This window comes from Oryctolagus cuniculus, chromosome 14 (assembly GCF_964237555.1).
Source record: "Oryctolagus cuniculus chromosome 14, mOryCun1.1, whole genome shotgun sequence".
In the NCBI taxonomy this organism is placed as follows: domain Eukaryota; kingdom Metazoa; phylum Chordata; class Mammalia; order Lagomorpha; family Leporidae; genus Oryctolagus; species Oryctolagus cuniculus.
The window spans coordinates 46,019,998-46,047,051 of record NC_091445.1 but is presented as its reverse complement, the minus strand read 5'-3'; the positions used below and the strand labels follow the sequence as shown (position 1 = coordinate 46,047,051).

The following is a 27,054-nucleotide window of genomic DNA, read 5'->3' as shown; positions in this document are numbered from 1 at the left end:
GCAACAAGTGGTGCTGCACCAGGCTGAAGCCAGAGCCCAGAACCCAATTGGGTTCTCCCATATGGGTGGCAGACACCTAAGTACTTGGACCATCACCCGCTGCCTCCTAGGGTGTGCATTAACAGGAAGCCGTATAGGAAGCCACAACTTGAACCAGGCACAATGATACAGGATGCAGGCTTTCCAAATGGAGTCTTCACTGCTGAGTGAAACACTCACCCTATGCTTGTAATTCTTTATGTGAGTCAAATTGGGGAAAATTATTAATGCTATCGACTTAAGTGACATAAAAAATTAAGGCCTTATTTTTTTGGGGGGAGGGTGCAGCTTTAGGTTTACAGAAAAACTGACAGGGAAAGTACAGTATCCATGTAGCCTGCCACCCCTTCCCCATGTCCCATATTACTGACACATTGAGTAAATTTGGCACATTCGTTACAACTGATGAGCCAATACACTGGAAAGTGACTTGAAATGACATGGCCAGGATTGCCCAACACATCGGTGGCTCATCTGATGCTGGGAACAAAGCCACACGCTCTCCTGAACAAACTCCCTGGTAATCTCTCCCGCAGAGACGTGTGCAGATTAATACCATAATGACTATAATTGTTCTGCTCCAGTATCTCAACCTAAGTGGCCACGGGACTCATTTGACTAAGCACTTCGGTTGGCGCCTGGGATCGCTGCTGTTTACCTCGGTCCCAACTTAACTTTCCTGACAGCCCGGGACACCACCTCTAGTGGCTTCGAGCCTTAAGTGTGTAAACCTGTGAAACAGAGGGATGGCCCAGCACGATAACAGCGTGAACTAGCTAACACTCTGCCTCTTTCCAAAGGCAACCGGGGGCCGCGACAGAATTACTCTGGAATGAGCTACGAGGACGCTTGAATGCCCAGGCCAGGATTACAGAAGAATGTTTCACTCATTCTGACACAGGCTGAAGATGCACACTTTAAAGCAGCAATGAGCTTCTATACTCCCGACGGAGAAGACAACATGCTTCATTCTCCTCAAGCGTCTTCAGATAACCCCCCCAAAAGCGGGCACCTAACGGGGTGGTGGCGCAGGTGCATTAAGACGGCTTGGAATGGAGTGAGGGGAGCGGCTCGGGTTTCCGAGCTGTTTTAAAGGTTGAGTGGCCGCTGGCAGGTTCCCTAGAGACAGCCTCCCACGCCCCTTCGTGGGGAAGATCCGGTCATCTTTGTCCGCAGCGCGCCGGGTACCAGTGCTTTTGTGCCAGGTGCGCGGGTGACCATACCTGGGCCGCCTCGTACCCGCGGCCTGGCCACGTCACCTTTCTCCTAACTCGTCACCCACGGGCTCTAGCTCAGCCTCGGGCCAGGCGCCATCAGGGCCCACCTTGCCGGGCTCCACCGCAGCCCAGGTGAGTCCCCGGACAGGCTCGGGGAAGCCGGACGCGGCGCCAGGCAGTCGGCTCGTTCACCTCCCCATCTGTTTCCTTTAGGTCCAGAACAAGGGTTGCTTTTTGAGGGGTGCTGCTCCTGGCCACGTCCTCTTCCAGTTTACAAAACCACACTTCCTCGCATTATGAAAAGGGGCTGCGAACCTAAGTGCAGGAGACAGAAAACTCCGCACGGGAAGCCGGCTTCCGGAAACTCTCCTCAGGCGCGTTCTCCTCAGGCGCCGGCGACGCCGCGGCGCGCGCTTCCTTCCACGGGAACCTCCGGCGTCCCGAGCCGAGTTACCCGAGGTGCGCGCTCACTCGCTCCCAGGGTTTGCGGACCCCACCCCAGCCCCGGCTAGGTGACTGTTCCGGTCTCCACCACAGCAGAGCAACCTCCCACCCACGGCCAGGTGGAGAGGTGCGAGGGGGCCCCGGCAGCCGCCCAGCCTTGAGGGCCGGAGGAGCCGGGTGGGCGGGGCCTGAGCGGGAGGCGGGGCCGGCCGAGGAGCAGCGCGGGGCGCGGTTGGCTGAAGGCCCGGGCTCCTGGAGGGGCGGGGCCTGGCGCGTGGGCGGGGCCGCGCTGCCGTCCGCGAGTCTCGGTGCGGGCGTGAGCCGCCTGAGCCCGGCGCCCGACTGCTCACCGCGGCGCGCCCGCGCGGGGAGACGGCCTCAGGCTCGCTTTGTGGCCGGCCGGAGTGCCCGGGAAGGGGGCGCGCTCGCCAGCTCCCCGACGCCCTCCCCCAGCTCGGGGCGGGGGGGAAGGAATGTGCCACCAGCTGTTCCCGGCCCGCGAGCGCTCCGTCCAGAAGTGAGAAACTCGGAGGAAGCAGAGACAAAGGCTGCGGTGGAGACGGATGAGTTAGGGACTTGGGTCTGGGCGAACAAAAGGGGGAGGACTTCGAGGACGGGGGTCTGGCCATGGCTGCGGGGCAGCCCCGCGCTCTGGCGTGGCTGGCGTCCGCGCCGTGACACGCACGGTGTCCCCGGACCTGCCGCGGCGCGGGCGAGCGTGGAGTGCCCGCCACGATGGACAACTTCTTCCCCGAGGTGAGTGCGCCCGGCCGGCCTGGGAGCCTCTCCCCCAACACACAGCCCCGAGCCTGCGGTGATGAGTAAGCGGGGCAGGTTTCGGTTCGCCCCGCGCGCCCGCAGGGGCGCTCCCCATGCGCGGGCGGCCGGTCCTTGGGGGCCCGGGTCGGGCAGTTGGCCCCCGACGCCGGGGGGCTGGAAGCCCGGGAGTGCTCCGCGGGGACGTGCCTGTCTCCGGGAAAGGTCTGCTCTGGCATTTCCTCTGCGGAACGTGCCGGCTTCCTGTGCGGGTGCGGAGCGCTCCCGAGGAGCCGGCTCGGACCTTGCGGTCCGGATCCTGCGCTCACCAGCGAGGGCTCGAGCAGGGGGTCGGGGTGACTCCAGAGAATGGGTCCCCGGATCTAGGGTTTGTGCTGTCGGCCCCTGGCAGAGTCGGAGTTCGAATTTTCAAGCAACTTCCTTTAGGGCACACGGTGGTTTTTGTAGATCACGCTGATGTTCCTTTTAGGGTGACCGAGTTATTTGAAAGTTGACTTGGGAAGTTTTTTGTTGTTTTTTTTAAATCCTGGGATCGAGAGTTGCTCTGGTTTCTTGGCTCCCTTTCCTTTCTTGGTTGTGTTTATTTAATAAATTCTGTTTAAGTTTGAGGTTTGAAGTGGCTCAAAGTAAACTTAGTTGACTTGAGGGAGACGGATGGATTTTCATGGAAAGTCAGGGGGTGGGTGCTCCGTGCATCCAGCACAGCCTTGGAATCTTCCAGCCAATCAGTTGCTGAGGGTTTGCCTCGGTGTGGACCTGCTTTATTTGACTTGATTGGAGGTAATATTTCAAGTCACTCTGCTTTCATGACATTCTCAGACAACTGCTTATGGTGGCCAATGTCATCAGTATGTTCTCATGCAGTAGCGATATTTCATTTTTCAAAGTGGTGCCTCCAGTGTTGACTGGGAAATGTACCTCCATCAGTGCTTATCCTTACTTTCTTCAGAGAAGTGCATGTAACTGTGAGCTGCTAGCATTTGTAGTCCATGGGCCTCTGTTTCCACGCATGTAAGAAGGCACTGGACTTTTTGGGAGATGGAAGTTGTCCACTTGTGAAAAACCGTCGGGCTCTCATGTTCTTTTTCATCTCTAAGTAAGCTGAGGTTCTGCCTCTAGGGTGGCTGTGCTTGGCTCCTTTAATGCTCCCAGTCCCTTAGAAAATCCGATGAGAACACAGAGTTTATATACAGAGTGTTGGGGTTCCAGTCCACTGGAAGCCTGGGGACCTCTGGGGTCTGTGGCTGCCCTGGGGAAGAGCTCTGCCCCCTAGTGCAAGTGGGGGGAACTTGAGGGCTACGGTTGCCTTTGCACAGCCCATCTGACCTCACTTTCATTCCCCTGTGGGACCTTGAAGTACTCTAGTTTTTGCACTTAGTGCGGTTCAGAGTAAGGAGACTTGGCTGTTGTATTTTATTTCAGTGATAAACATAATGTTGAAGTTATCCTTTAAGCATCATGTGCTCCATGCTCTTCGTTTTTTTGGATGAAGAATCTTAAAGCTGTTAAGACACATGCCTGAGACTGAGAGCTTGTTACAGAATCCAGAGCCCTTTTCCTTGGCTGCCGGTGGCTTTGGAATTTCTCAGAAGTTTTCATTCATTCAGGGTTGGACTTTAATCTGGTGATGTCTTGGTATTACCACGTTAATTTTCCCATCTGCCTTCTCAGTTCTACCCCTGGACATGGTCACTTTGAATAGAAAGGAAACAGGAGCAAGTCTGAGAGGCTAAACAGTGGTGTGTTAATTGGAGATGCATCCTAACATAGGTCCAATCTCTCTCTCCCTCTCTCTCTCTCAAAAGGCATTTTTTGTTAACTTGCCCAGTGCAGAAAATGTAATGTACTGTTCAAGTGGATACAGTAAGTGTGCGAGTAACATTGCCAAGGACAGTTTGCTTGTGTGGCTTTCTTGTGCTAAGCAGTGACCAGAGGTTCATTGTTAACTTTTCCCATTGTGGGTAAGGCATGACAACTTGTTGCTTGTTGGACAGCCCCTTGAAGCTGCTCCTGAGAATTGAAAAAAGTCATACTGAGTGAGATGCTGCATGCATGAATAGCCAAGTGATAAGGAAATGCAGGTATTTGTGATTCCCGGCTGCTGTGTCAGAGCTAGAGCAGTGTTTCTCAAACCAGGTGCCGCTGACATTTTGGGCCAGGTGATTGTTTGGTGGCTGCCCTGTGCACTGTAAGGTTTTGAGCAGCACTGCTGGCCAGTACTCACCAGATGACAGTAACCCCAGCTCCCTCCCCCAAGTATGACAACCCAGCGAGGTTGCTGAACGAGCCACCCGAGCAGAGTCACTCGTGGGTGAGACCCACGAAGCAGTTGCTGCCTGTGTTCATTCCTGTATGAGTTGCAGACGCGGCCTTCTTGTCAGTGCATGCCTCCCTGAGGCAGGATCAGGCGTCTTGCTGCTGCTGGCCGGGCGCTGGCGCGGTGTGTGCCAGTCAGCGGCGGCGGCGGCTGCTGTTTCAAAATGTGCTCCAGGATTGGAGAGATGGCACGGCGGACTCCCCAATCCGGTTTCAGTTTCTGCATGGCCTTCATTAGATTTTTATGGCTTCTCCTGTGCTAGTTGTGTGTGCACTTCAGGGGAGAGGCTTGTTTTTTCAGCATTTTGTAGGTAAGTTGTTAAAAAGTTTACTTCGGCCCCAAAACTAAGTTTAGGTTTGTCTGTAAGCAGAAGGAATAATAATAAAAAAAAAGGCAAACAGAAAAGGCTTAGCCAGCAGAGTGGCAAGACTACTGTGCACACTTGTTGATGCTTGCACATGGTCCTGTTTCTATGTTCCAGGGCCAAGAGTACAGTGCCCAGAATACAGTGGGGGCCGGTAAGTACCGGATGAACTTGAACTTGACTCTGCTGTTTTCTGTTTTTGGCGTAGGTGTGGCATAGTGGCTGTTTAAGCACAAGATCTTTTGAGCCATAAATGAGCACTTTGGTTTTCCGCACAAAATGTACACAAGTTAGACAGTCATAAATACAAATATAGAAAGCAGGTATTAATGCCTTAAGGGATAAATGGTTAGTGGAAAATGTGCTCGATGGACTGTTTCTTCTAGCCAGCTCACTCTGCATTGGAACAGACTCAGCTCTGAAGATGTTCAGTGGAAACAGCCGCCTCTTGCACTTAACTTGAGAAGGCACGTGGTTTTGGTTGTTACCTGGAGTTGTTTAGATAGCTTGTGAAGCTGGAAAGAGAGTCCCCAAGCCTATCTTTCTGTGCTCCTGTAACATGCTTTTTATTTGTGATCTCTTGGTAGCCTTTTCTTCTTAGAAAAAAAGGGAGACATTGTAATTTCAGGCCACTCTCCCCAGTCATCTCTCAGTGTGAAAAGGGGGAGAGCCGAAGCCTTCTCTGCCCTATATCAGTTCCTGAAGGCCGCTGTCATCTCGTATCAGCACATTCACTGACTCCCTTTTGCCTTTTCTCATGGTGGAGTTATGGTGCCTTGCCCTTTCTGTGGAATCCCAGAAGATTTCTATTGTCCAGTACTCATTTTTGCCCCCCTACTATGTTGGGGACAGCAAAGCCTGGGGAGCAGCTGCAAGCCGGAAGCCAGACAGTTGCTGCTAGCAGGGAGCCATGAGCAGGCCCAGGGCGCTAGCTCTCCCCATATCATGTGGCCTGCCTTTCTCACTTTCTTCCTCTCACCTCCCACAGAATCAACCAGCGTGGGCGTGGCCTTCACAATTTAACTAGGTTGGGGGGGGGTGAGGAGAGGTAGAGCAAAGTGTTTGCTTTTCCAGCTCTGCTGGCTTTGAGTGGGGTTCCCCTTTGAGAGCATGGGCCTCGAATCCCCTCTTCTGTTGTGCTTGGTAGGACACAAGATATCTCATTACTCATGGGCTTCAGAATTTTGGATTCAGAGTAACTGATACCATCATTCGTGTCTAATTCGCAAGGAACTTTCAGGAATGAGCCCCGGTGAAGCCTGCATTCAGCTTGGCACCAATTCCCCTTTTCTAAACGCCCCTGGGCACAGAGAACAGCACCCAGTTCACGGCAGTGGCAGCCCAGTCCCACTCCTCCCACCTGTGGGCGCTCAGCCCGGTTATCTGGACTTCTTGGGCTTTTTTACTGTCTGGCAGTAAGTGGGCATAATAGTGTCTGCCTTGCATGGTTATTAGGCGAATTCCAGATAAGATTTACAAAGCACTTGGCACACAGCAGGTGAGTAGTAGTGAAAGGTTAGTTATAGTAACTGGGCTTAGAAATTACAAAAGCATGCCCTTTGCTGCTGGCTGTCACACCAGCACTGGGTGCAGAGAAATAGCCCTGGAGCTGGTGTTCCCAACACCAGTGTTGTTTCCTCTGCTGAGTTGGGTTCATTTTCTCCCTTTTCTGATGGATTTTGTATTTACAGAGTTCTGTCTGAAGCGTGTCCTGACTGCTTTATAAACTCAAGTTCACATTTCTTGGTTTGGTTTTCAAAGCTTTCTGATCTTGTATCTTTCTCTCTCTCTCTCCCTCTCCCCCTCCCCCTCCTTTTTCTCTCCCTCCCTCCCTCCCTCTCCTTTCCCCTCCCGTGAGTTCTCTTTGGAAGGATCTGTTACCCAGTCTTCCTCCATACCTTTGTCTCAGTGCCCCTGTCTGCTGATCAGATATCCTACCTGCCCAGCTGCTTTTTGAAGCTGTCTCTGACAGGGCTGGCTCTTTCTGTCCTGGGCTCGTGTTCGGAGGAATTCACTTTGTTAGAGGCCTTGCATCCTTCATGTCTCTTGTCCTCTCCTTTCTGAGTGAGCAGCTCCTCAACAGCCTAGTATCTACTTTAGAAATAAACTCTGTCATCTTGTTTACACAAAAAGTTCACAAGGCTGAGATTTGATTCTTGTATACATAGAAGTTACTTTCCCTCAATGTACACTTTTTTTTTTAAGATTTATTTATTTTATTTGAAAGGGAGAGTTACAGATTAAGAGAGAGAGTGAGAGAACTTCCATCTGCTGGTTCACTCCTCAAATGGCCACAATTGCCAGAGCTGGGACGATCGGGAGCTTCTTCCGGGTCTCCCACGTGGGTGCAAGTGCCCAGGCAGTAGGGCCATCTTCCACTGCTTTCCCCTGCAAGTTAGCAGAGAGCTAACAGAGGAGCAGCTGGGACCATATGGGATGCTCACACCACAGGTGGCAGCTTTACCTGCTATGCCACAGCACCAGCCCCTGTATGCTGCTTTTTTTTTTTTTTTAATGATGAGAGGGGACACGTTTCTAACTTTTGTCTCAGTTACAAAACATCCCACAGCTCTTTGATAAGAACGATAGATATGCCTGTGTTTCTTGATATGTGTGCCTGGTATTCGCTAAGCACTTTACATTCAGTAACTGATTTAATTCAGTTACTAACCCTGTGAATGAGACTCTATAATTACAGGTACTCTATAAAGTGAGTCACAGAGGGGTTAGGTCACTGGCCCGGCATCACCCAGCTAGAAAGTGACTGGCAGGATTTGAACCCAGACAGAGCCGTGGAGAACCCTATGCTTTTGTTTCCTGGCATCATCTTTTCTAGACTCTTTGATAAGACGCATTATACCATAGGTAACTAGTAAATGATTTTTAAGTTGGAAACCAACTGCATGGGAGTTTGAGAAAATAAGTGGGCCACACCCCCAGGAACCTGGAAAACGCAGCAGGAAAAATGCTGATCAGCTTTTAAATTTGCTGTTAATTTTTTTTAAAGATTTTATTTATTTAATTGAGAGAGCTACAGCCAGAGCTGAGCTGATCCGGAGCCAGGAGCTTCTTCTGGGTCTCCCACGCTGGTACAGGGGCCCAAGCACTCAGGTCATCTTCCACTGCTTTTCCAGACCACAAGCAGAAAGCTGGATCAGAAGAGGAGCAGCTGGGACACAAACTGGTGCCTACATGGGATGCTAGTGCTGCAGGCGGAGGCTTAGCCAGCGACACCACAGCGCTGTCCCCACATGCTGCTAATTTTCATTTGGTTTGCTTTTTACCTAAGAAAGACAGGTACCTTCTGTTCCCTTATAAAATGTGACTTTTAAAGCTACCGGCCCCAACCTCATAAAAGATAGTGGGAAGATTTGCACAATAAGGCACTTAGGAAATTAGATTTCTGAGAAGTGCTTATTGTATTAAAAGAAAAGAGGAGAACTCATTTGTCTCTGCAGTGTTCTTCAGTGAGATGTTCTGACTGCTTCCCCAGCGCTTCTGCTTCTCCGTGTCGGTTCTCTTTCACTTGTTAGCTTATTAACACCAGAGGAGTGATCCCTGACAGCAGGTTGGATCATTTCTCAAAGAGCATTCCTTGAATAAAACATTTCACCACCTTCCTGAGAGCTATTTGGAAAATGTGTCCACTGGCCTAACGTAAGAAATATGAGTCCACGGTTTAAATCTGGCATATCATGTCACATGACATCATGCCATCTGACTCTGCCAGTTACAGGAAAAGGCGGTAAGAGTTCTTGTGGCAAAGCCACAGTACAGTTATCGAAACACAGGTCGGGTTGGTAGCATATGGGAGTTTTACAGTTGATAGCTCCACCTTCACCACACCTTTGCTATCTGCTCTTCAGGATTAAGATTGCCCCAGTATGAAGACGTTTAAGGAGCTGGCATTGTGGCATACAGAGTTAAGCTTCTGCCTGCCCTGCTGGCATCCAGTGTGGGCACTGGTTCTTGTCCTGGCTGCTCCACTTCAGATCTAGCTCCCTGCTAATGTGCTTGGGATAGAGCGGAAGATAGCCCAAATCCTCCTGCCCCTACTACCCATGTGGGAAACCAGATGAACCTCCTGGCTCCTGGCTTTGAATGGATGATCTCTCTGCTTTTCTCTCTCTCTCTGTCTCTCTGTAACTATCCCTTTTGAATAAATAAAAATAAAATTTAAAAAAAGCATTTCAAGTTTTGGCAATGAAAAGCAATGAGATATTTGTGTTAGAAGAGAAAAGGTGGGAACAGGTGAATTTCTGTGCTTTAGAATTGGGTTGCTTACCTTTCCTACCTGTTGATGATTTTAGAGACAAGATCAAATAATATTGGTGGATGTTGGATTGGGATGGAAGTTTTTACTTGTTTTTTTTTTTTTACCAACATTGGATCCTAAAAGAATTTTTTTTTTTTTTTTTTTTTTTTTTAAGATACACACACAGGCCGGCACCGTGGCTCACTAGGCTAATCCTCCGCCTTGCGGCGCCGGCACACCTGGTTCTAGTCCCGGTCAGGGTGCCGGATTCTGTCCCGGTTGCCCCTCTTCCAGGCCAGCTCTCTGCTGTGGCCCGGGAGTGCAGTGGAGGATGGCCCAAGTACTTGGGCCCTGTACCCCGTGGGAGACCAGGATAAATACCTGGTTCCTGCCATCGGATCAATGCAGTGCACCGGCTGCAGCGCGCCTGCCGCGGCGGCCATTGGAAGGTGAACCAGCGGCAAAGGAAGACCTTTCTCTCTGTCTCTCTCTCTCTCACTGTCCACTCTGCCTGTCAAAAAAAAAAAAAAAAAAAAAAAGATACACACACAGAGAACTACTGTTCTCTGGTTCATTACCAAATGTCATCAGTGGGCTGGATTGGACTGAGCTGAAGTCAGAAGCCAGGAACTCACTCCAGGTCTCCCCTGTGGGTGGCAAGAACTCCTCGAGCCATCCCTGCTACCTCTGTGGGTCTGCATTAGCACAAAACTGGAGTCAGGAGTCAAAGCCCAAAGTGGAGCAGTCAGTTGTCATTGTAAAAGGGGGAAAGGAGGTTTAACTGCTAGACTAAATGTTCAACCTCCACTAATTCTTTTAAATGCTTTTTGTTTGTTATTTGGGGGTGGGGGTCAGTCAGTGTGTGAGTAGTATCCACTGACAATGATACCCATCGTGGGGAAGGTGTACTTAGGTCTCCAAAGAATCTGTGCTCATAAAATCTATTATGTGTATTAAAATTCTCTTTAAGAGAAGGTCATCCAAGACACTGCATTCTTACTTCTGTGCTACCATTGATAAATCCTTGATTTCTTTTGTCTCTTAGTTACTTAGGATAGTTACTAGGAACATGTTTAGAATTAGGATTGTTCTTGCTGGAAAGGACTTTTGTTGAGCAGATTTACTATACTTTCTCATATCACCCTTAACTTAATTTCTTTTCTGATTCTTGCAAAGAATATTAACTCACTTTAGAAAATGTAGACAATGCCATAATCAAAAGACAAAAAGAGGGGCTGGGACTGTGGTGTGGTAGGCTAAGCCTCCACCTGTAGCACCTGAATCCCATTTGGGTGCCAGTTCAAGGCCTGGCTGCTCCTCTTCTGATCCAGCTCTCTGCTATGGCCTAAGAAAGCAATAGAAGATGGACCAAGTGCTTGGGCCCCTGCACCCACGTGGGAGACCTGGAGGAAGCTCCTGACTCCTGGCTTTGGATCAGCTCAACTCCAGCCATTGTGCCATTTGGGTGAGTGAACCAGTGGATGGAAGACCTCTGTCTCTTTCTCTCCCTCTCTATGTAACTCTGCTTTTCAAATAAATAAATTAATCTTTAAAAAAACAAAAAAAGAATCTCCTTTGGTCCCACTCTTCATGTTTTGTGCTTTGTGCTTTGAGACTTTTTCCCTGTGCCCATGTATATGTTTCTATTAAAACACTTCTGTGATGCTTTTCACTTACAGGTTGATTGAGGCAAGCTTTAAATATCAAGACACTTGAGCATGGACAGGCAGCACCTCCTTCACAGGATCAGGAGCAAGAGGACAGATAGAGGCCCCATGTCACTTTCTCTGAATACTTCAAAGTTGTAAATCAAGTTTTTAGACTGCTGAATAAAGTGTCTTCCATTCTACCTTCATTGGGCAGAATTGAAAAATATCTTAAAGCTATGGTTTTTATTGCTGAAAGTCATCAGAATATCAAGGGGGAATGAATTTAGTTATGGTTGCACCTATCTGGGGTTCTGTTGATGAGCAAGTGATGTTTGCATGAGTAATAAAGATGTATATTGCATAATATGTTTTCCATAAATCTACTTTTCTTGCCCATATTTTAACAGAATCACTAATTATAGGGTAATAGTCAAAATTTTCACAATAATTAATATTTTATGGACAATAATGCTTAAGTAGAAAAGCTTTCTGAGTCACTGTGGGTCTTAGATTGTTCTTTTATTGCTCTCAGTTTGGAGAAGGCCCACTTTGCTGAGGCAGGGAGGTAGTTACTGACATCATCAATAAAAGTCACACAATAAGGCCTTTGGCATGACAGTAAGTTTGCCACATGGGATGCCTAGATCCCACATTGACGTGTCTGGTTAGAGCTATGGTTCCCCTGCTTCTGGTCCTGCTTCTTGATAATGTGATCCTGGGAGGCAGCAGGTGATGGCTCAAGTACTTGGGTCCCTGCAGCCCACCTGGGAGACTATGTTGAGTTCCCAGCTTCTGTCTTCAGCATGTCCCAGCCCTGGCTGTTATAGGCATTTGGAGAGTGAGCCAGTGAGTGGGAGGTCTCTCTCTCTTTCTCTCTGTCATCTTCTATCTCTTTGCCTATCAAATATAGTGAAAATAAAAACATAAACATAAAAAAGTAACTTCATACAATAATCTAGATTAAAAAGGTATTGGAGGAGGGTCTGTGCTGTGATGCAGTGGGTTAAAGCCCCAGCCTACAGTGCCGGCGATGGGTGCTGGTTTGAGTCCTTGCTGCTCCTCTTCTGATCCAGCTCTCTGCTACTGCCTGGGAAAGCAGTGGTAGACGGCCCAACTCCTTGGGCCCCTGCACCCACATTGGAGACCTGGAAGAAGCTCCTGGCTCCTGGCATCAGATAAGCTCAGCTGTGGCCATTGCATTCATTTGAGGAGTAAACCAATGGAACGGAAGACCTCCCCCTGCCCACACCCCCGCCTCTCTCTGTAACTCTTTCAAATAAATAAAATAATTCTTTAAAAAAAATGGGATTGTGGGTGACAGATACATTTTTTGAAATACTCCAGAATATTCTGACTTCATTACAAAGTCACCATCATTTGTATTGTGAATTTTCACTATTTAAGATTTATTTATTTATTTGAAGGAGTTGTAGAGAAGGAAAGGCAGAGGTAGAGAGAGATCTTCCATTTGCTGGTTCACTCCCCAAATGGCCGCACCAACCAGTGCTGGGCCAGGCCAAAGCCAGGAGGAGCCAGGAGCTTTTTCCAGGTCTCCTATGTGGATGCAGGGGCCCAAGGATTTGGACCATCTTTCACTGGATCAGAAGTGGAGCAGCCAGGTCTGCTGCTCAAATTTTCACTGCTTTGTACACAAATATTTCTTAAATTGTTCCTTGTGGGGTAGGTGCTGTGAAAAAGCTGGTTAGGCCTGCATCCCATATCAGAGTACCTGAGATTCAGTCCCACCTCTGCTTGTGGTACAGCTTCCTGTTAGTGTGCACTCTGGGAGACAGCAGCTGATAGCTCTAATACTTGGGTCCCTGCCACCTGCATGGGAGACTAGATGCAATCCTGGCTGCAGGTTTCAGCCTGGTCCAGCCCCAGTTGTTGTTGGACATTTGGGGAATGAGACAAGTGAATGAAAGATATCTCTCCTTCTCTGCCTCTCTCTTCTCCCCGCCTCTCCCTCTCTGTTGCTCTGCGTTTCAAATAAAATAAATGAAAAACAATTTTCTATATTTTTAGTATTACAAAGAAAACTGAAAGCAGAAGTTAATTTATTAAAAATCTATTTTCCAATAAGACTATAGCTTAACCCATTTTACCCAGAAAGTATTGTATATAAAATATATGGAGATTATGTCTGTATGAATCCTTTCCTTCTTAGCCATGCAAATATTTTTTCTTGTGATTTTTCACTTTTATGGTGTTTCACACATCGTTCCTTTTCAATAGAGATAAAATTTTGTCTAAAATCATTAATAACATATTTTTGTAGTGAAATGACCAATCTAATTTTGCTTGGGGTTTTTGGAAGTTTTTTGCTATTTTTCTTAATAATAAGAAATAGTTCATAACAAATGACTGCAGCTAATGCAAATTCAAACTTAATCATGTTACCTTCCACCCAAGACCATGATTTGCACTTTGAAGAATTTCTGCATACTTATTTTGCCTTATTTGTGATGTGCATTGTATTCTCTGAAGTCTGTGGCCCAGGTGTCCAGTTCTAAGACTAACTCTGCTCATTCTTCCTGGGGGTCCACCATGAACTGACCATTTTAGGTTGTTTCTAGTTGTTCGTTTTTATAGAAAACAGCAGCACATGGACATTTTCACACCTAGATCATTGCATGCTTATCTGATTACTTCTGGTGAATAAAATTGTCCAGCAGTTGAGGTGTTTGATCAGAAGGTTTGCATATTTTTACTTGGGTTATTCGGTAGCCAATGTTTTATTTGAAAGGCACAGTTACGGGGCGGGGTTGGGGGAGGATTGATCTTCCATCTGCCAGTTCATTCCCCAAATGGCCACAACGTCGATGGGGCTGTGCCAGGCCTAAGCCAGAAGCCCAGGACTCCATCTGTGTCTCCCACATAGGTGGCAGGGGCCCAAGTACTTGGGCCATGACCCACTGCTTTCCCAGGCGCATTAGCAGGAAGCTGGATTGGAAGTAGAGCAGCCAGGACACCAACTGGCGCCCATACAGGATGCTGGCATCAGAAGCTTAACCTGCTATACCACAACACTGGCCCCTGAAGTGCAGTGTTTAGCAGGGAAAATGAAAATCCTAGATTTATGCTTCCATTTTGAGGCTCTTCTGTGAGCCTCAGTCAACAAACAAGATTGTCGATTCATACACCATTTTCTTGCTAATCCCAGCATGGCCACTAGCACTGATTTGAGACCAAAGCACACACAGGGACCTGGCTGTACATTGCCTGTGGAGCCAGTGGGCATTCATTTTGGAGAAATTGTGTATATGAACTTTTCTTTTAGTTCTATTCCTTTGCATTGTGAGTTAACCCTGGGTAACTATATATTTTTTAATGTGGGGGCTATGCTACCTGTGGGGATTTAAGTGACATACAACAATGTTTGCATGAGTATGTGTGTGTATGTTTATGTAGGTGTGTGGATATGTTTAAAGCTTACTATTTATTAACCCAGGAAATCTGTCCATGGACTTTGAAATAAAAATGTTTAGTGAGAAGTGAAAATAACACTATAGCTTTGACGAGGTGTACAACATTGTCATTAGTAAGGTTTGTTTCTGTTTATTTCTGCCCACATTTTATTTATTTATTGAAAAGACTATAGGAGATTTAGTAATGTGAAGGCTGAAGAAACTAGACTTACGTTGAAACTGGCCAATTTACTATTGCAGAAGCGAGCACAGGTTCTCAAAACATACCTGTGCAGGTGGCTGAGCTAACTATTCTCAGAAATAAAAACAAAACCATGGAGGGGCATTGACCTTAGCTGTGACAGGCTAGGTTCACTTGATATCTGATGATCTGATTACTACAGGACTACAGGAGGCCACATCTAAGGGGCAAGGTGGCAGCTCTCTGGAAGTTCTCAACCTCATATTTCCAAATGTGGGCAAGTATGCCCACTCTTCAGCCTCTCTCAACCTTGGCACCCTTGATATTGTCAACCAGCTCAGTCTTTGTTGCACGGACCTGTCCTGTATATTGTAGGATTCTTGTTTGTGTTACTAGAGATAGACAGACAAGGCAGAGGGGGAGGGAGAGTGAGCTACCATCTACTGATCCACTCTACAAATTTTTATAATGTCCAGCATTGGGCTCGGGCTGGTACCAGATCTGAGCACTCAAGCCAGGTCTTCTGTTGTGGATGACAGGGACTTAATTACTTGAGCCATCACTACTGCCCCTGTCGCTCCCCCTCTTCGTGGAGGAACGACACAGGACCCTGCGCTGTTCTTTTGTCTGCTCGGCCCTCCCTGGGTTTGCTGCTGGTTCTTCCCGGGTTGGCTACTGCCCCTTCCACCTCTGTGGAAGGGCGGTTCCCCCTGGCCACTTTCCCCACTTCCGCAGGGGAGCGGCACACCGCCGGCCGGCTCTCTCGGGGGCTGCACAGGTGTTCCCCTTAGATGTTCCTGGTGCATGCCGTCTCTCTCCTCCTTTATAGTCCTCCTCCGCCAATCCTAACTCGGCTGCCCACACGCCGAGTACGCTGCTCTCCAATCAGGAGCAAGTCCTACAGTTTATTGGTTGAACTGGAGGCAGCTGTGTAGAAGCTGTTTTCTTCTCTCCCAGCGCCATATTGTGGGAGAGCAGATGCATAGAATAAGTCTTAATTCCAGTAACTTAGTCTAGTCCGGGTTGCTCCCCACAGCCCCCAGTAGTGATGTCAGTGAGCAGGAAGCTGGAGTCAGGAATGGAACCCAGACACTGTGATGTGGGATGAAGGCATCGTAACTGCTAGACTGAATGCCTGCTCTTTTGGTAAAGGATTTTGAGCAGTATCCCTGGATGCTTATCACTAGATACCAGTAGCATTCTTCTCCACCTTCACTGTGGCAACCAAATGTCTGTCGACATCATGGAGTGTCCCCTGGTGGGCACAGTTGCTTCCGGTTGAAAACCACTGTGTTACACTCCTGTAGCCACAGATTCAACCTGGATGCTGATAGTACTTCTCCTCCTCCTTCATTGCTGTTCGTCTCCCTGGATGGTGAGGACCACACATGTATCAGTGTTGAAGTTTTATTCTATTTGGTATCCAGATTTTCCCAGAGAGTTTTGGGCATTTACAGTCACTTTTTAACTCAGAAGTCGTGTGTTAAATTGTTAAGTCCAGTTAGATGATTCCTGGCCAGCTGGTTCTTCTCTCCAAGGCTTCTGTTGGTCTTTCTTCTGGAACCCTCATCCCCAAGGCTCTTTAGAGCCTATCCTTAGAGCAATAAGGAAATGTTGATTATACTGAGTCATTAAACCAATAGTTGTTCTCCACTAGGAACAGGACAGTCCGTGTTGTCTCATGAAGCTTTGACAACATGAGTGCTGTCCCTCTTCCCTATATATTTTGTGTGGTTTTGTTCTGTATTCTTCTTTTTAATACTCAGACATTGCCCAAATAGTACAGAGAGACTTTTCCTGATACCAGCAGCTCATCTGGTGGTGATAACTTATGTAACAACAGTACCATATCAAAACCAGGAAACTGATATTGGCACAGTCTATAGATCTTATTCAGATTTACATACATTCATTTTTTTGTACACCATTGTGAATAGTTGTAAGCAGTGTTTTGTTTTTTAAGGATTTATTTATTTATTTTGAAGGCAGAGTTACAGAAAGGCAGAGAGAGAGAGAGAGAGAGAGAGAGAGAAAGGTCTTCTATCTGCTGGTTCACTCCCCAAATGGTCACATCGGCAGGAGCTGGGCTACTCGGAAGCCAAGAGCAAGTAGCTTCTTCCGGGTCTTCCCATGTAGGTGCAGGGGCCAAAGCACTTGGGCCATCCTCTACTGTTTTCCCAGGCCATAGCAAAAAGTGGGATTGAAAGTGGAGCAACCAGGATGTGAACCGGTGCCCATATGTGATGCTGGTACTGCAGGTGGTGGCTGCACCATAGAGCTGGCCCCTGAAGCAGTGTTGTCACAAAATGTAGGGTTGTGTTAGCACTGTCAGAGTCATCATGCAGAACTGTTCCATGACAGTCCCTCGTGCTACCACTGTAGAATCCCACCCTCCCTCCTCCAACCCCCAAAGGTGACTTATCCATTTTCCTCAATCATTCTATCACTTGAGAGTGTTTTATAAATGGAATCAGTATCTAACCTTTGAGACTGGCTTTTTTCACTTAGGCCAGTCATATTGTTGCATGTGTCCATAATTAGCCCCAATTTATTGCTGAATATTATTCCATTGCCCAGGTACTTTTAATCTTGCTTACTTATTTATTTCAGAAGGAGAGAGAGAGACAGAGATTTTCCATTTGCTGCTTTACTCCTCAAATGTCTACAACAGCTGGGGCCAAACCAGGCCACAGCTGAGAACTGGGAACTCAATCCAGGTCTTTCACACAGGTGGCAGGGATCCAACTGCTTGAGCCATCACCTGCTGCCTCCCAGGGTGTGTGTTAGCAGGAAGCTGAAATCGGGAGTATAGCCAGGATTCAAACACTGGCAACTCCCTTATGGGAGGAGGCATCTCAAGAAGTAGCTCAACTGCTAGGCCAAATGCCTGTCCCTCAGATACACTTTGAATACCTATTGGCCACATCCACTGTCAGTCTGAGACTGACAGTTACTTGCAGAATTTGTCATTATTTTGTCCCATGGCTGAGAAGACCCAGATTCTCACAGCTCTCCTTATTTATACCTTGTAAACAAGTGCTGCTGTTATCCTCAGAGAGTTTTCCTATGTCTGTCTTTCTCAACTAGTGTGAGGTAGACTTGGTCAGACAGTACATTTAAATTTCTCACTCAAATAAATATAATGCCTCTCAAATAAATAAAAAGGAAAATATATAATATAATATACATATAAATAAAATATTAATCCTGGGGTTCTCTCTGTCCCTCTGGTCCTGGGGCTTGCCTGTTTGGGAGTAATGCCCAGTGAAGAGGAGCCCAGAGTGGAAGCCAGGGGAGTATTTCCCTACTTGTTTCTTACTGCTTCTGGCCCCATGCTTTGAAAAAAAGATATGTGTATTTGGCACTGGGCAAAAATAAAATAAGATACATTTTTTAAAAAAGGGAAAGGAGAGACAAATCCCGTGATCTGGAACTCTGTTTTACTTTTGTACTTCCCCAGGTGAAGGCTGCTTGATCAGACAGGGATTGGACTGATGTCAACTCTTCTGGTGCCAGAACTCTATTCTTCCCCTGCTGCTGTTGCCAGTTTTTCTTTCAAAGATGATTTATTTATTTATTTTAAAGATTTATTTATTTATCTGAGTTTTACACACACACACACACACACACACACACATAGATACTCCTTCTGGTGATTCACTTCCAAAATGTCTGCAACAGCCAGAGCTGGACCTTCCAAAGTCAGGAGCCTGTGATTCTGTCCAGGACTCCCAGATGAGTGGCAAGGGCCCTAGGACTTGGGCCCTTACCCACCGCTTTCCTAAGCACATTACTGAGGAGCTGGATTGGAAGTGGAGCAGCTGGGACAGGAGCTGGTGCTCCTATGGGGTGGCAGCTGCTCCACCCTCTGTGCCACAAAGCTGACCTCTTCCTGCCAATTTCTGAGCCCTCCTCCTGCATTTGGTCTCTATTAAAATCTGAGCTGAGATGGATTCCAAGCCCTAAGCAGAATACGGTTTCTACTCTCTCCTCCTGGGTTGTGTGTCAACGTTAAGTTGAAGAACTTTTCCCTTGATGACTCCTGTCTTGTGTGAAAAATGTCTACTTGTTCTTGTTTTTTGCACAAAGCATGTAAAGTGTGTCTAGTGTTTCACTGACAGGTAGGTGAGCTGTTGTCTCTCAAGTATGAAAGAAATAACTTTTGTTTTATTAGTTTCATATAGTTGGATACGTGTGCATATACACATAGTCTCCAACTCACTATGTGTCTACTTAGGATCTTTCTGGATGTTGTGAGAGAACATGCATTCAGCAGACTTTGAGTCTTGAATTCGGAGTTTTCCCTGGCTGGCAGTGTGTGGTACCTCCCTCTCTGGCAACACAAGGCAGCAGCAGTAGCCACAGTTCCAGGTCAGCTCAGGAGCAAGAAGGGAGGCCACCGATGCTCCACAGTGGGCTTTGTTACCAAGCTATGGTATTCCATAGGTAGGTGGATCAGATCCAGTTTGGATATGGTATTTTTACCCACTGTGAGTTGGCTGGGACATAGCCCTGTGGTAAATCAAGGAGCGCCTGTGTATGATATTTAGCATTCTGTTTTCCTGGCTCCTGGCTGGGGCAGTCCCCCCTGTTGAATGGGAAATGAAGTCTCTTACCAAGTCCAGGAGCCCGAGGGCCTTTGCCCACACCGTTTAGACATTGATTTGCTGTAAACAAGTAGAGTTATCATCAGTAGGTCACTAGGCAGTGTTTGAGCTGCTTTCAGTTTTCTAGGAAGATAAAGTCAGAAACAGCCTCCTTACCTTTTCTTTAAAACAAACAACAAACAACTTTTATTTATTTGAAGGGCATAATTAGAGAGGGAGATCTTCCATCTACTGGTTCACTCCTCAGATGGCTGCAACTGCTGGAACTGGGCCAGACAGAAACCAGGAGCCAGGAGCTTCCCACGTGGGTACAGGGCCATTTTCTGCTGCTCTCCCAGGTACAGTAGCAGGGAGTTGGATGGGAAGTGGAGCACCAGGGGCCACAGTGCCAGCCCTTTCCCACCTTTTCACACACCCTTGCCTGGTTACAGTGGGAGCATCTGAATACTGCATTTTCAGACATCAGTAAGAAAATATCTGATAAAATGAGCTTTTGGGTATGAAATTTTTTTTATTATACTTTTTTTTTTTTTGGACAGGCAGAGTGGCAGAGTGGACAGTGAGAGAGAGAGACAGAGAGAAAGGTCTTCCTTTGTTGTTGGTTCACCCCCAATGGCCGCTGCGGCTGGCGCGCTGCGGCCGGCGCACTGCGCTGATCCAAAGGCAGGAGCCAGGTGCTTCTCCTGGTCTCCCATGTGGGTGCAGGGCCCAAGGACTTGGGCCATCCTCCACTGCACTCCCGGGCCACAGCAGAGAGCTGGACTGGAAGAGGAGCAACCGGGACAGAATCTGGTGTCCTGACCGGGACTAGAACCAGGTGTGCCGGCGCTGCAGGCGGAGGATTAGCCTATTGAGCCATGGCGCCGGCCTTGGTTATGAAATTAAAAGGGCTGGGTTCTGCCATGCAATATTTTGAAGAATAAACAAATCAAGACTCTGTGCATATGTTGTGAAGGGTAATTATGCAGCCATCTTTTCTTCATAGTTATTATTTTCCATAATTTAAAACATGAAGTCATCAGTTCTAAGAGCAGATCTATTCTGACTTGGCTGCGTTTGGCTTCTAGATTGTGTGTTGTGTGCACTGCTAAGAACATGTGCTTCTGAAATTGAAAAAATCTCTTTCACGGGTTCAGAGTAACAGAGTGTGGCTTTATCTTTTTTCTCTTGTTATCTTTAGGATTTCAAATAGATTCCTTTTCCCCTGAGGCACATAGAACCATGCTACTTTACCCATGAGCTGCCATCAAATCATGGGGTCAGATGAATCACTCAGGGTTTGTCCTCCGAGTCTCTAAAACATCCCTGTTGGCTCTTAAAGCCCCCCAGAACCCTCCATGTGACTCTTTGTAGTTGGCCTGTGCCTGTGAAACAGTGAAATAAGATATCCTCAGAAGAGTGAAAGGCCCTTGTGAGCCTGGTTGTGAAATGTTTGATGAAGCTGAGTAGCTATTCCCTCATGAAAAGCAGAACTTTGGAAGTCTGTTTAAGAAGTCGGTATTTGCTGTCTTTAGCATAACCCAGCTTAAGACCAAATTACCATTTATACTTGTCAAAGAAAAAAAATATGCTGTATTTTTGAATTGATACAGTGCAGAGTTTGGGGGAATAATTTGAATACGCAAAATTCTATTGTGGTGCAACCCTTGTGCCATCCACGCAGTCTCAGAGCATCAGCATTTTCTCGTACCTTTTTTTTAACTTGTGAAAATTCATTGCACTTTTATCACGGTGCTGAATTCTTTGTGTGGTATTTTGTTCCATCTTCCCAATGGTTGTGTGTGGTTGGTGTCATTTTCTATTCTACTTCTCATGTGCAAGCACAGTCTCAGAGGATTAATTTGCCCAACTTCACACAGCTGAGAAGCAGTAGAACCTTGAACCCAAAGGGGTTTGGCTCTGTGGAGCTTGAATTCATTCGGAGGTAATGGCAGTAGTTGGTGTAGATTTGGGAAAAGAGGTGGAGACAGAATCGGTGTGGAAATCCTCAGGAATGGGTTTTTCTTCTCCATGCAGTACATCCCCAAAATCATGTAATACAAGCTCAGGAAGAATGACCTGTTCTTGCCAACAAGTGGAACAAGAAATAGAAATTTTCCCACAGTCAAACAAAGCCAAACACAGGCCTTCTTCTTCTTCTTGTGATGGCAACAATGGAACACTCATTGTGAGTAATGGACTTAAATAGGAGTTCTGTTCAGGGAAAAGATCCAAACAGGAGTTTGTTTTTAAAATTTTTGCTTACTTATTTGAAAGGCAGAGAGAGAGAGAGAGAGAGGAGAGGGAGAGATCAATCGATCTTCCAACTGCTCCCAACAGCTAAGGCTGGATCAGGCTGAAGGCAGGAGCCTGGAACTCAACCCAGGTTTCTCACAGAGGTGGCAGGAACCCAAGTACTTGAGCCATCACCTGCTGCCTCTCTGGGTACGCATTAGCAGGAAGCTGGAATCTGTAGCAGAACTGGGACTCAAACACAGACGCTGTTGTGTAACATCTTAACTGTTAACACCAAATGCTGGCCCCAAAAGAATGGTTTTAGTGAAATTTTGGTATATTTCTAAGGAGCATCCCTACTGGATGTTAAAGTGACACTGGTTTTTTAGATAATTTTTCTGGACTTTTGTCTGTTTCTGGTAAACTCTAGATCTTGTTGAGAGGTGAGTTTGCTTGGGAATCAGTGTGCAGTTGATAAGTTTCCCCTGAGCTAATGCGTCTGTCTGCCTTGCAGATGTGAGTGACACACTGCTGTCTGGTTGCAGCTTTTGGCTTTTGCATTGTTCACATCTTCCTCACCAGAACTGGATCAACGGACTGCTGCATTCAAGAAATTTTAAAAAACCGTTTTGGAAATTGACCTTCATTCTGCCAATATGAGATTTTAAAAGATAATGCAGGGTTGTTACTAAAATCAACTTTGCAGTGTTGTAATTCAGTTAGGTGGTGATACTTGGTAGCTGCTAATGCTTTTCTTGCTTTTCATTCCTAAAGAATATAGATTTTTTAGTTTAATAAGAAGTTGGCCAGCATGGTTTGATCAGCAGATATGTCCTTGACATGTGTAGCCTGGATGTTGCTGGGGTGGGGGGGCATCATCAGAGAAGGGAGTGGCTGAGAATTATGTTTTATGTAGGGTAGTAGTTCTTAACCAGGGGCAACTTTGCCTCCCTGGGAACGTTGACCATTGTCCGGAGACACGACTGGTTGTTACCACTGATGTGGGGGTCACTACGACTGATCTCGAGTGAGTGGGAATCACAGATGCTACTGAACATCCCAAATCACGCAGGGCAGCTCCTGTGACAGGAATGACCTGGTCCAGAGCATCAGCAGTTTTGAGGTTGGGAAGCCCTCAAACCAGAAGACTGGCTTGTTTCTGAAAGACTTTGTTACTTTAGTTTTTTGTTTTATGAGTAAAAATCATCACTGCTAAAGTAATTTCTTGTAGTGTCTTTTTAGGGATGGATATGAATGATGTACTAATTTTAATATTTTCCTTGTATTTGGTTGTGTTAGCTATTTCTGTTTATTCCAACATTGATTTCTGTGGCATTGGTGAACAATTGGGTTATTAAGATTTTTTATTTTTTAATTTAATTTAATTTTTTTCTTAAGATTTATTTATTTAATTGAAAGAGTTACAAAGAAAGAGGAGAGGCAGAGAGAAAGAGAGGTCTTTCATCTGCTGGTTCACTCCCCAGTTGGCCGCAATGGCCGGAGCTGCGCTGATCTGAAGCCAGGAGCTTCTTCTGGGTCTCCCATGTGGGTACAGGGGCCCAAGGATTTGGACCATCTGCTGCTGCTTTCCCAGGCGATAGCTGAGAGCTGGAATGGAAGTGGAGCAGCCAGGTCTCGAACTCATGCACACATGGGATGCTGGCAGTGCAGGCAGTGGCTTTTACCCGCTACACCACAGCACCAGCCCCAAGTTTTTCTATTTTAAAAAAAAAAAATTTTAATTGACACATAATGATTGTACATATTTGTGGGATATAGCGTGATTAATTTGGCACATGTGTATAATACATAATGATCAAATCAGGGTGATGAGCAATTCCCTTACTATAGCCATTTATCATTTCTTTGTATTGAGAAGCTTTGAACTCCTCAAAGTTGCTATTATTAAATGTCTTTTTTTTTTAAAGATTTTATTTATATTTTGAAAGGTAGAGTTACAGAGAGAGGGAGAGACAGAGAGAAGAGTCTTCCATCCGCTGGTTCACTCCCCAGATGGCCACAACAGCTGGAGCTGAGCCAAGAGCCAGCAGCTTCTTCCGGGTCTCCCATGCAATGCGGGGGCCCAAGCACTTGGGGCATCTTCTACTGCTTTCCTAGGCCATAGCAGAGAGCTGGATCAGAAGAGGAGCAGCCAGGCCTCGAACTAGTGCCCGTATGAGATTCCCGTGCCGCAGGTGGCGGGCTTAGCCCATTATGCCATAGCGCCAGCCCTATTCTTCATTCTTTTAGAGCTTTTTGACTACACTTCCACTTAACCCTGACAAGTGAAGGCATAGAGCCAGAGGTGGGGATTATTTGGCCTGCAGAATCATTTGCTGTGGCCCTGCCAAGGCAACCGCTGGCAGGACTCGAAATTCCATAAATCTGTAGAGGGCTAATTTTTAAGTTGATAATTTTGTATGGCCCATGAATGATCTTATAAACATCCAAATGGCCCTTGGCAGAAAAAAGAGGTTCTCTACTCCTGGCATCAACAGAACAAGTTAGGGCACAGGGGACTAGAAACCTTGTATGTGTATGTCTGAGGTGGAAGAAAGAGAAGGGGCCAGCATTAGCAGCCTGTACTCTTCTCTCTGAAGCTCTTTCATGTCCCTTGATTGTTTTAGTTAATTACCCAACACTCGCATTACAGACCCTGATAAAACCAGAGGCAGGCTTTTTCCGTGGGCCAAGAGAACCTCTGCCCTCCCTTCTTTTCTACTCCTCACAATCCTGATGAGTAAATAGAACTGTGTTTGCTTAATTTTCACCGCGCATGTTGTTTGCTCACCAGTCACAGTAATGAATCACTCTGAAAGCTTGGTAAGAGCAGTTGAATCCAGAGGCAGAACTCTTACTGGCTGAAAATAAATGAAGACTGCTTGTAAGTTCCCGCTCTTAATGCTGTCATCAACTTTTCAGGCAGGAGGGAATCCAAGTTGTGTCATCTTAAATCTTAACCTATGGCTTAGAAGTGAGTTCTTTCCTGCTTCTCCCCGCCTGCCTTCTCCTCCTAGCAAGGGGAGAGAAATAAAGAAAGACAGACTTAAAGTGCTGGGGGACCAAATGACTCAACTGGTATAGGACATGTCCAAGTATTCATTCATCCGCCCTGTTAATTCAGAATAATGATAAGAAAAGTGAGTATGATGAGTGGGTGCTTCAGAGGTCACTACTTGTTAAAGGCCACTATTGATGGAATCAAAGTGAACTGTTTGTGCTGGTGACCTTGAGTTGGCCTCACCTGCTGTGAGATCCAGGATAAGGCCCTTGTCAGGTCACACAGCTAGGTGGGATTCTAAGTCTTGTGGCTACTCCAGAATCTTGTGTGTTCATTTCTTCTCTTCTAAGTTGTGATTTCTAGGGCATATCGCAGTTCTCACGGCCAGGTGGGTTGGCAGTCCTGAGAACTGGCGGTGCTTTATAAAATATGAGGACTCTCTCTAGTGCTGTAGGATCCCACGCTAAGTAGTGATTGTCTTGGAAGGTTGTTTTCACTGCTTGGGTACCCAATGAAGGCTGTGTTTTGTCTAGGACTCCCTCAGCTGTAGGACGTATCTGGGGCTGCAAACTCAATATTTACAAATAGGCAAATCAAAAATAGTAGAATGGGAAGAGAACAGGTCTACAGAATTAAAGTGACATAGATGGGCCTCGTGGGTTTTAGACATTACTGATTCCAGTGAGGTGATGTTTAAAGTGATTTACACTTTTGCTGGCATAGCACCATGAGGGGTGTCAGGTTCTCCTACAAATGGGCCCTTTGGGCTTCACAGGGCATTTCAGCAGAAGGTCGTGGAAGTCCCTGGGAAAGCTGTCAGAGGCTGAAGTCACAGAGAGTGGCAGTGAAGGAAGGCAGTGCAACCAGCAGAATTCTGGCGTGGACTCAGCCCAGCTGCCCATACTGCTTTTCTGGTAAAACACCCTATTCTCTGCCGAGCTTCCCATGGTGCTCTTGGAAGAGACAACATCTTAAACTTGTGGCCCTGTTTGCAGTACCACTCTGAGTTATCCAGGTCTTCAGGATGTTAGGATCAGAGTTGCTCATGTTCCTTTGCCTTCCCTGATGCTCCTGGCCACGGAGGTCACTCTCCCCAGTGCCTGTTCCAGGGACCAGCCCAGGCCTGTAGTGTGTGTGTGGTGCTATTTCTTGCCTTAACTGAAAGCCATGTGGTCAAGGTCATTTCTTCTGGTGCCTCTTGGCTTCTTTCTTGTCTTTTAGTGCCTGTTCAGCAACTGTATCCTAACATTCCACTCACTCATCCCTGCTGTAGGCCCTTGCTTATTGCTTCTGGAGCCCTGGTTTTTGCTGGCCATACTAATGAACTTGAATATGTGTCTGTGTATCGTAATTGTAACTCTCTTGTTCTGACTCAAGATGCTGTAGTCCCTGGGCCACACCCAGAACACCATTACCCTGCTCCAGCCATGGGGCATGCCTGTGATTGGTCCCTCCGCTGTGCTGCACAGTCCCCCTACTGGCCTTGCTGGCGTGCTCAGTGCTGGCCACCCCTACAGACTGGGACTTATCGCTGTTCCAGGATCCAGGATCCAAGGGCTGAGAGATCTTCCTGGCACGCTTCTTCAGCTGGGGTATTTGCCCTGCAGATGCAGTTTTACGCACGGCTCCTTCATTCACAAACTGGTAAAGGAGGGGAGACTCTGATACTGGGGTGAAACTTGAAATCAGTCTGCCTTGAGTTTGAGACGGCCAGACAGGGAGAAGCAGAAAATTGCCCTGTGAGATATTCCCAAGCAATTCATGTCCTAGAGGCCTGGATTCCTTCCAGAGTTGCCAGGCGGGCACCTCCCTGCTTTATGGCAACTCAGAGACGTCTTGGCGAGCACTCAGAATTTGAGTTCCAAAAGCTCATTGGCAAAAGTAAGAGGAGAATATTGATTGCACCTTTTTGATTTGATGAGTTCTTAGCACCTTTAAATGCCAGGTGTGGAAATGGTATGTTTTGATAATGAGGGAGAAAGAAATGAGGCATGTGTGTGTGTGAAGCTGATCACAACAGAAGGGCAGCACTGTGAGAAATGTGAAGCTCCCTTTGGATGAACTTGAATAAAACCAAAGGGAAGAGAGAATCTCTTGCTTTTTGAAAAATCAACAGAATTTCCTTGCGTTCTGGTGTTCAGTTGGCAGGGCTTCAGAAAGTGTGCCTGAAGCTCAGGAATCATCCCAAACCAAACTAACGGAAAAAGTCGGCCTCTCTGGAGGCTGGAATTCAGTATCAGGGAGTGGACCTGATGTGTGTGCGTGTGGTGCTGGGGGGAGGGAGGACAGGGTGTAGGTGAAGCATGTCTGGAAGCCTTAACCCTTGGCAACTATAAATAGAACACTTGCTCACTTGGGTGGCTAAAACACAGACATTTACAAAGTATTTTATTCTACCATTTGGTTAGAATTAAGGTCTGATTCAGTATATTATGTCCAAGACTAGCCTAAAAACATACTCATTTTCCTTTTGATTGGAGCCAAATTTAATTAAGAGCACTGCTTGACAAGCCCATTAAGTAATGGAAACACTTCCCTTCAAAAGCTTCTTCTGAATGGAG

The 27,054-nt window shown here is 46.9% G+C and overlaps 1 protein-coding gene across 3 annotated transcripts in view; it reads left to right on the top strand.

Moving 5' to 3' along the window:
• The first annotated feature begins 1,994 nt into the window (after positions 1-1,994).
• The window catches only part of MYO10 (myosin X), a 244,734-nt gene continuing 219,674 nt past the window's right edge, over positions 1,995-27,054 (top strand). For all 3 annotated transcript variants that reach the window (XM_070056609.1, XM_008262083.4, XM_008262082.4), the window contains exon 1: positions 1,995-2,456. In XM_070056609.1, coding sequence (XP_069912710.1) covers positions 2,436-2,456 — 21 coding nt within the window. In that variant the 5' untranslated portion in view covers positions 1,995-2,435. The remainder of the gene's footprint in view (positions 2,457-27,054) is intronic.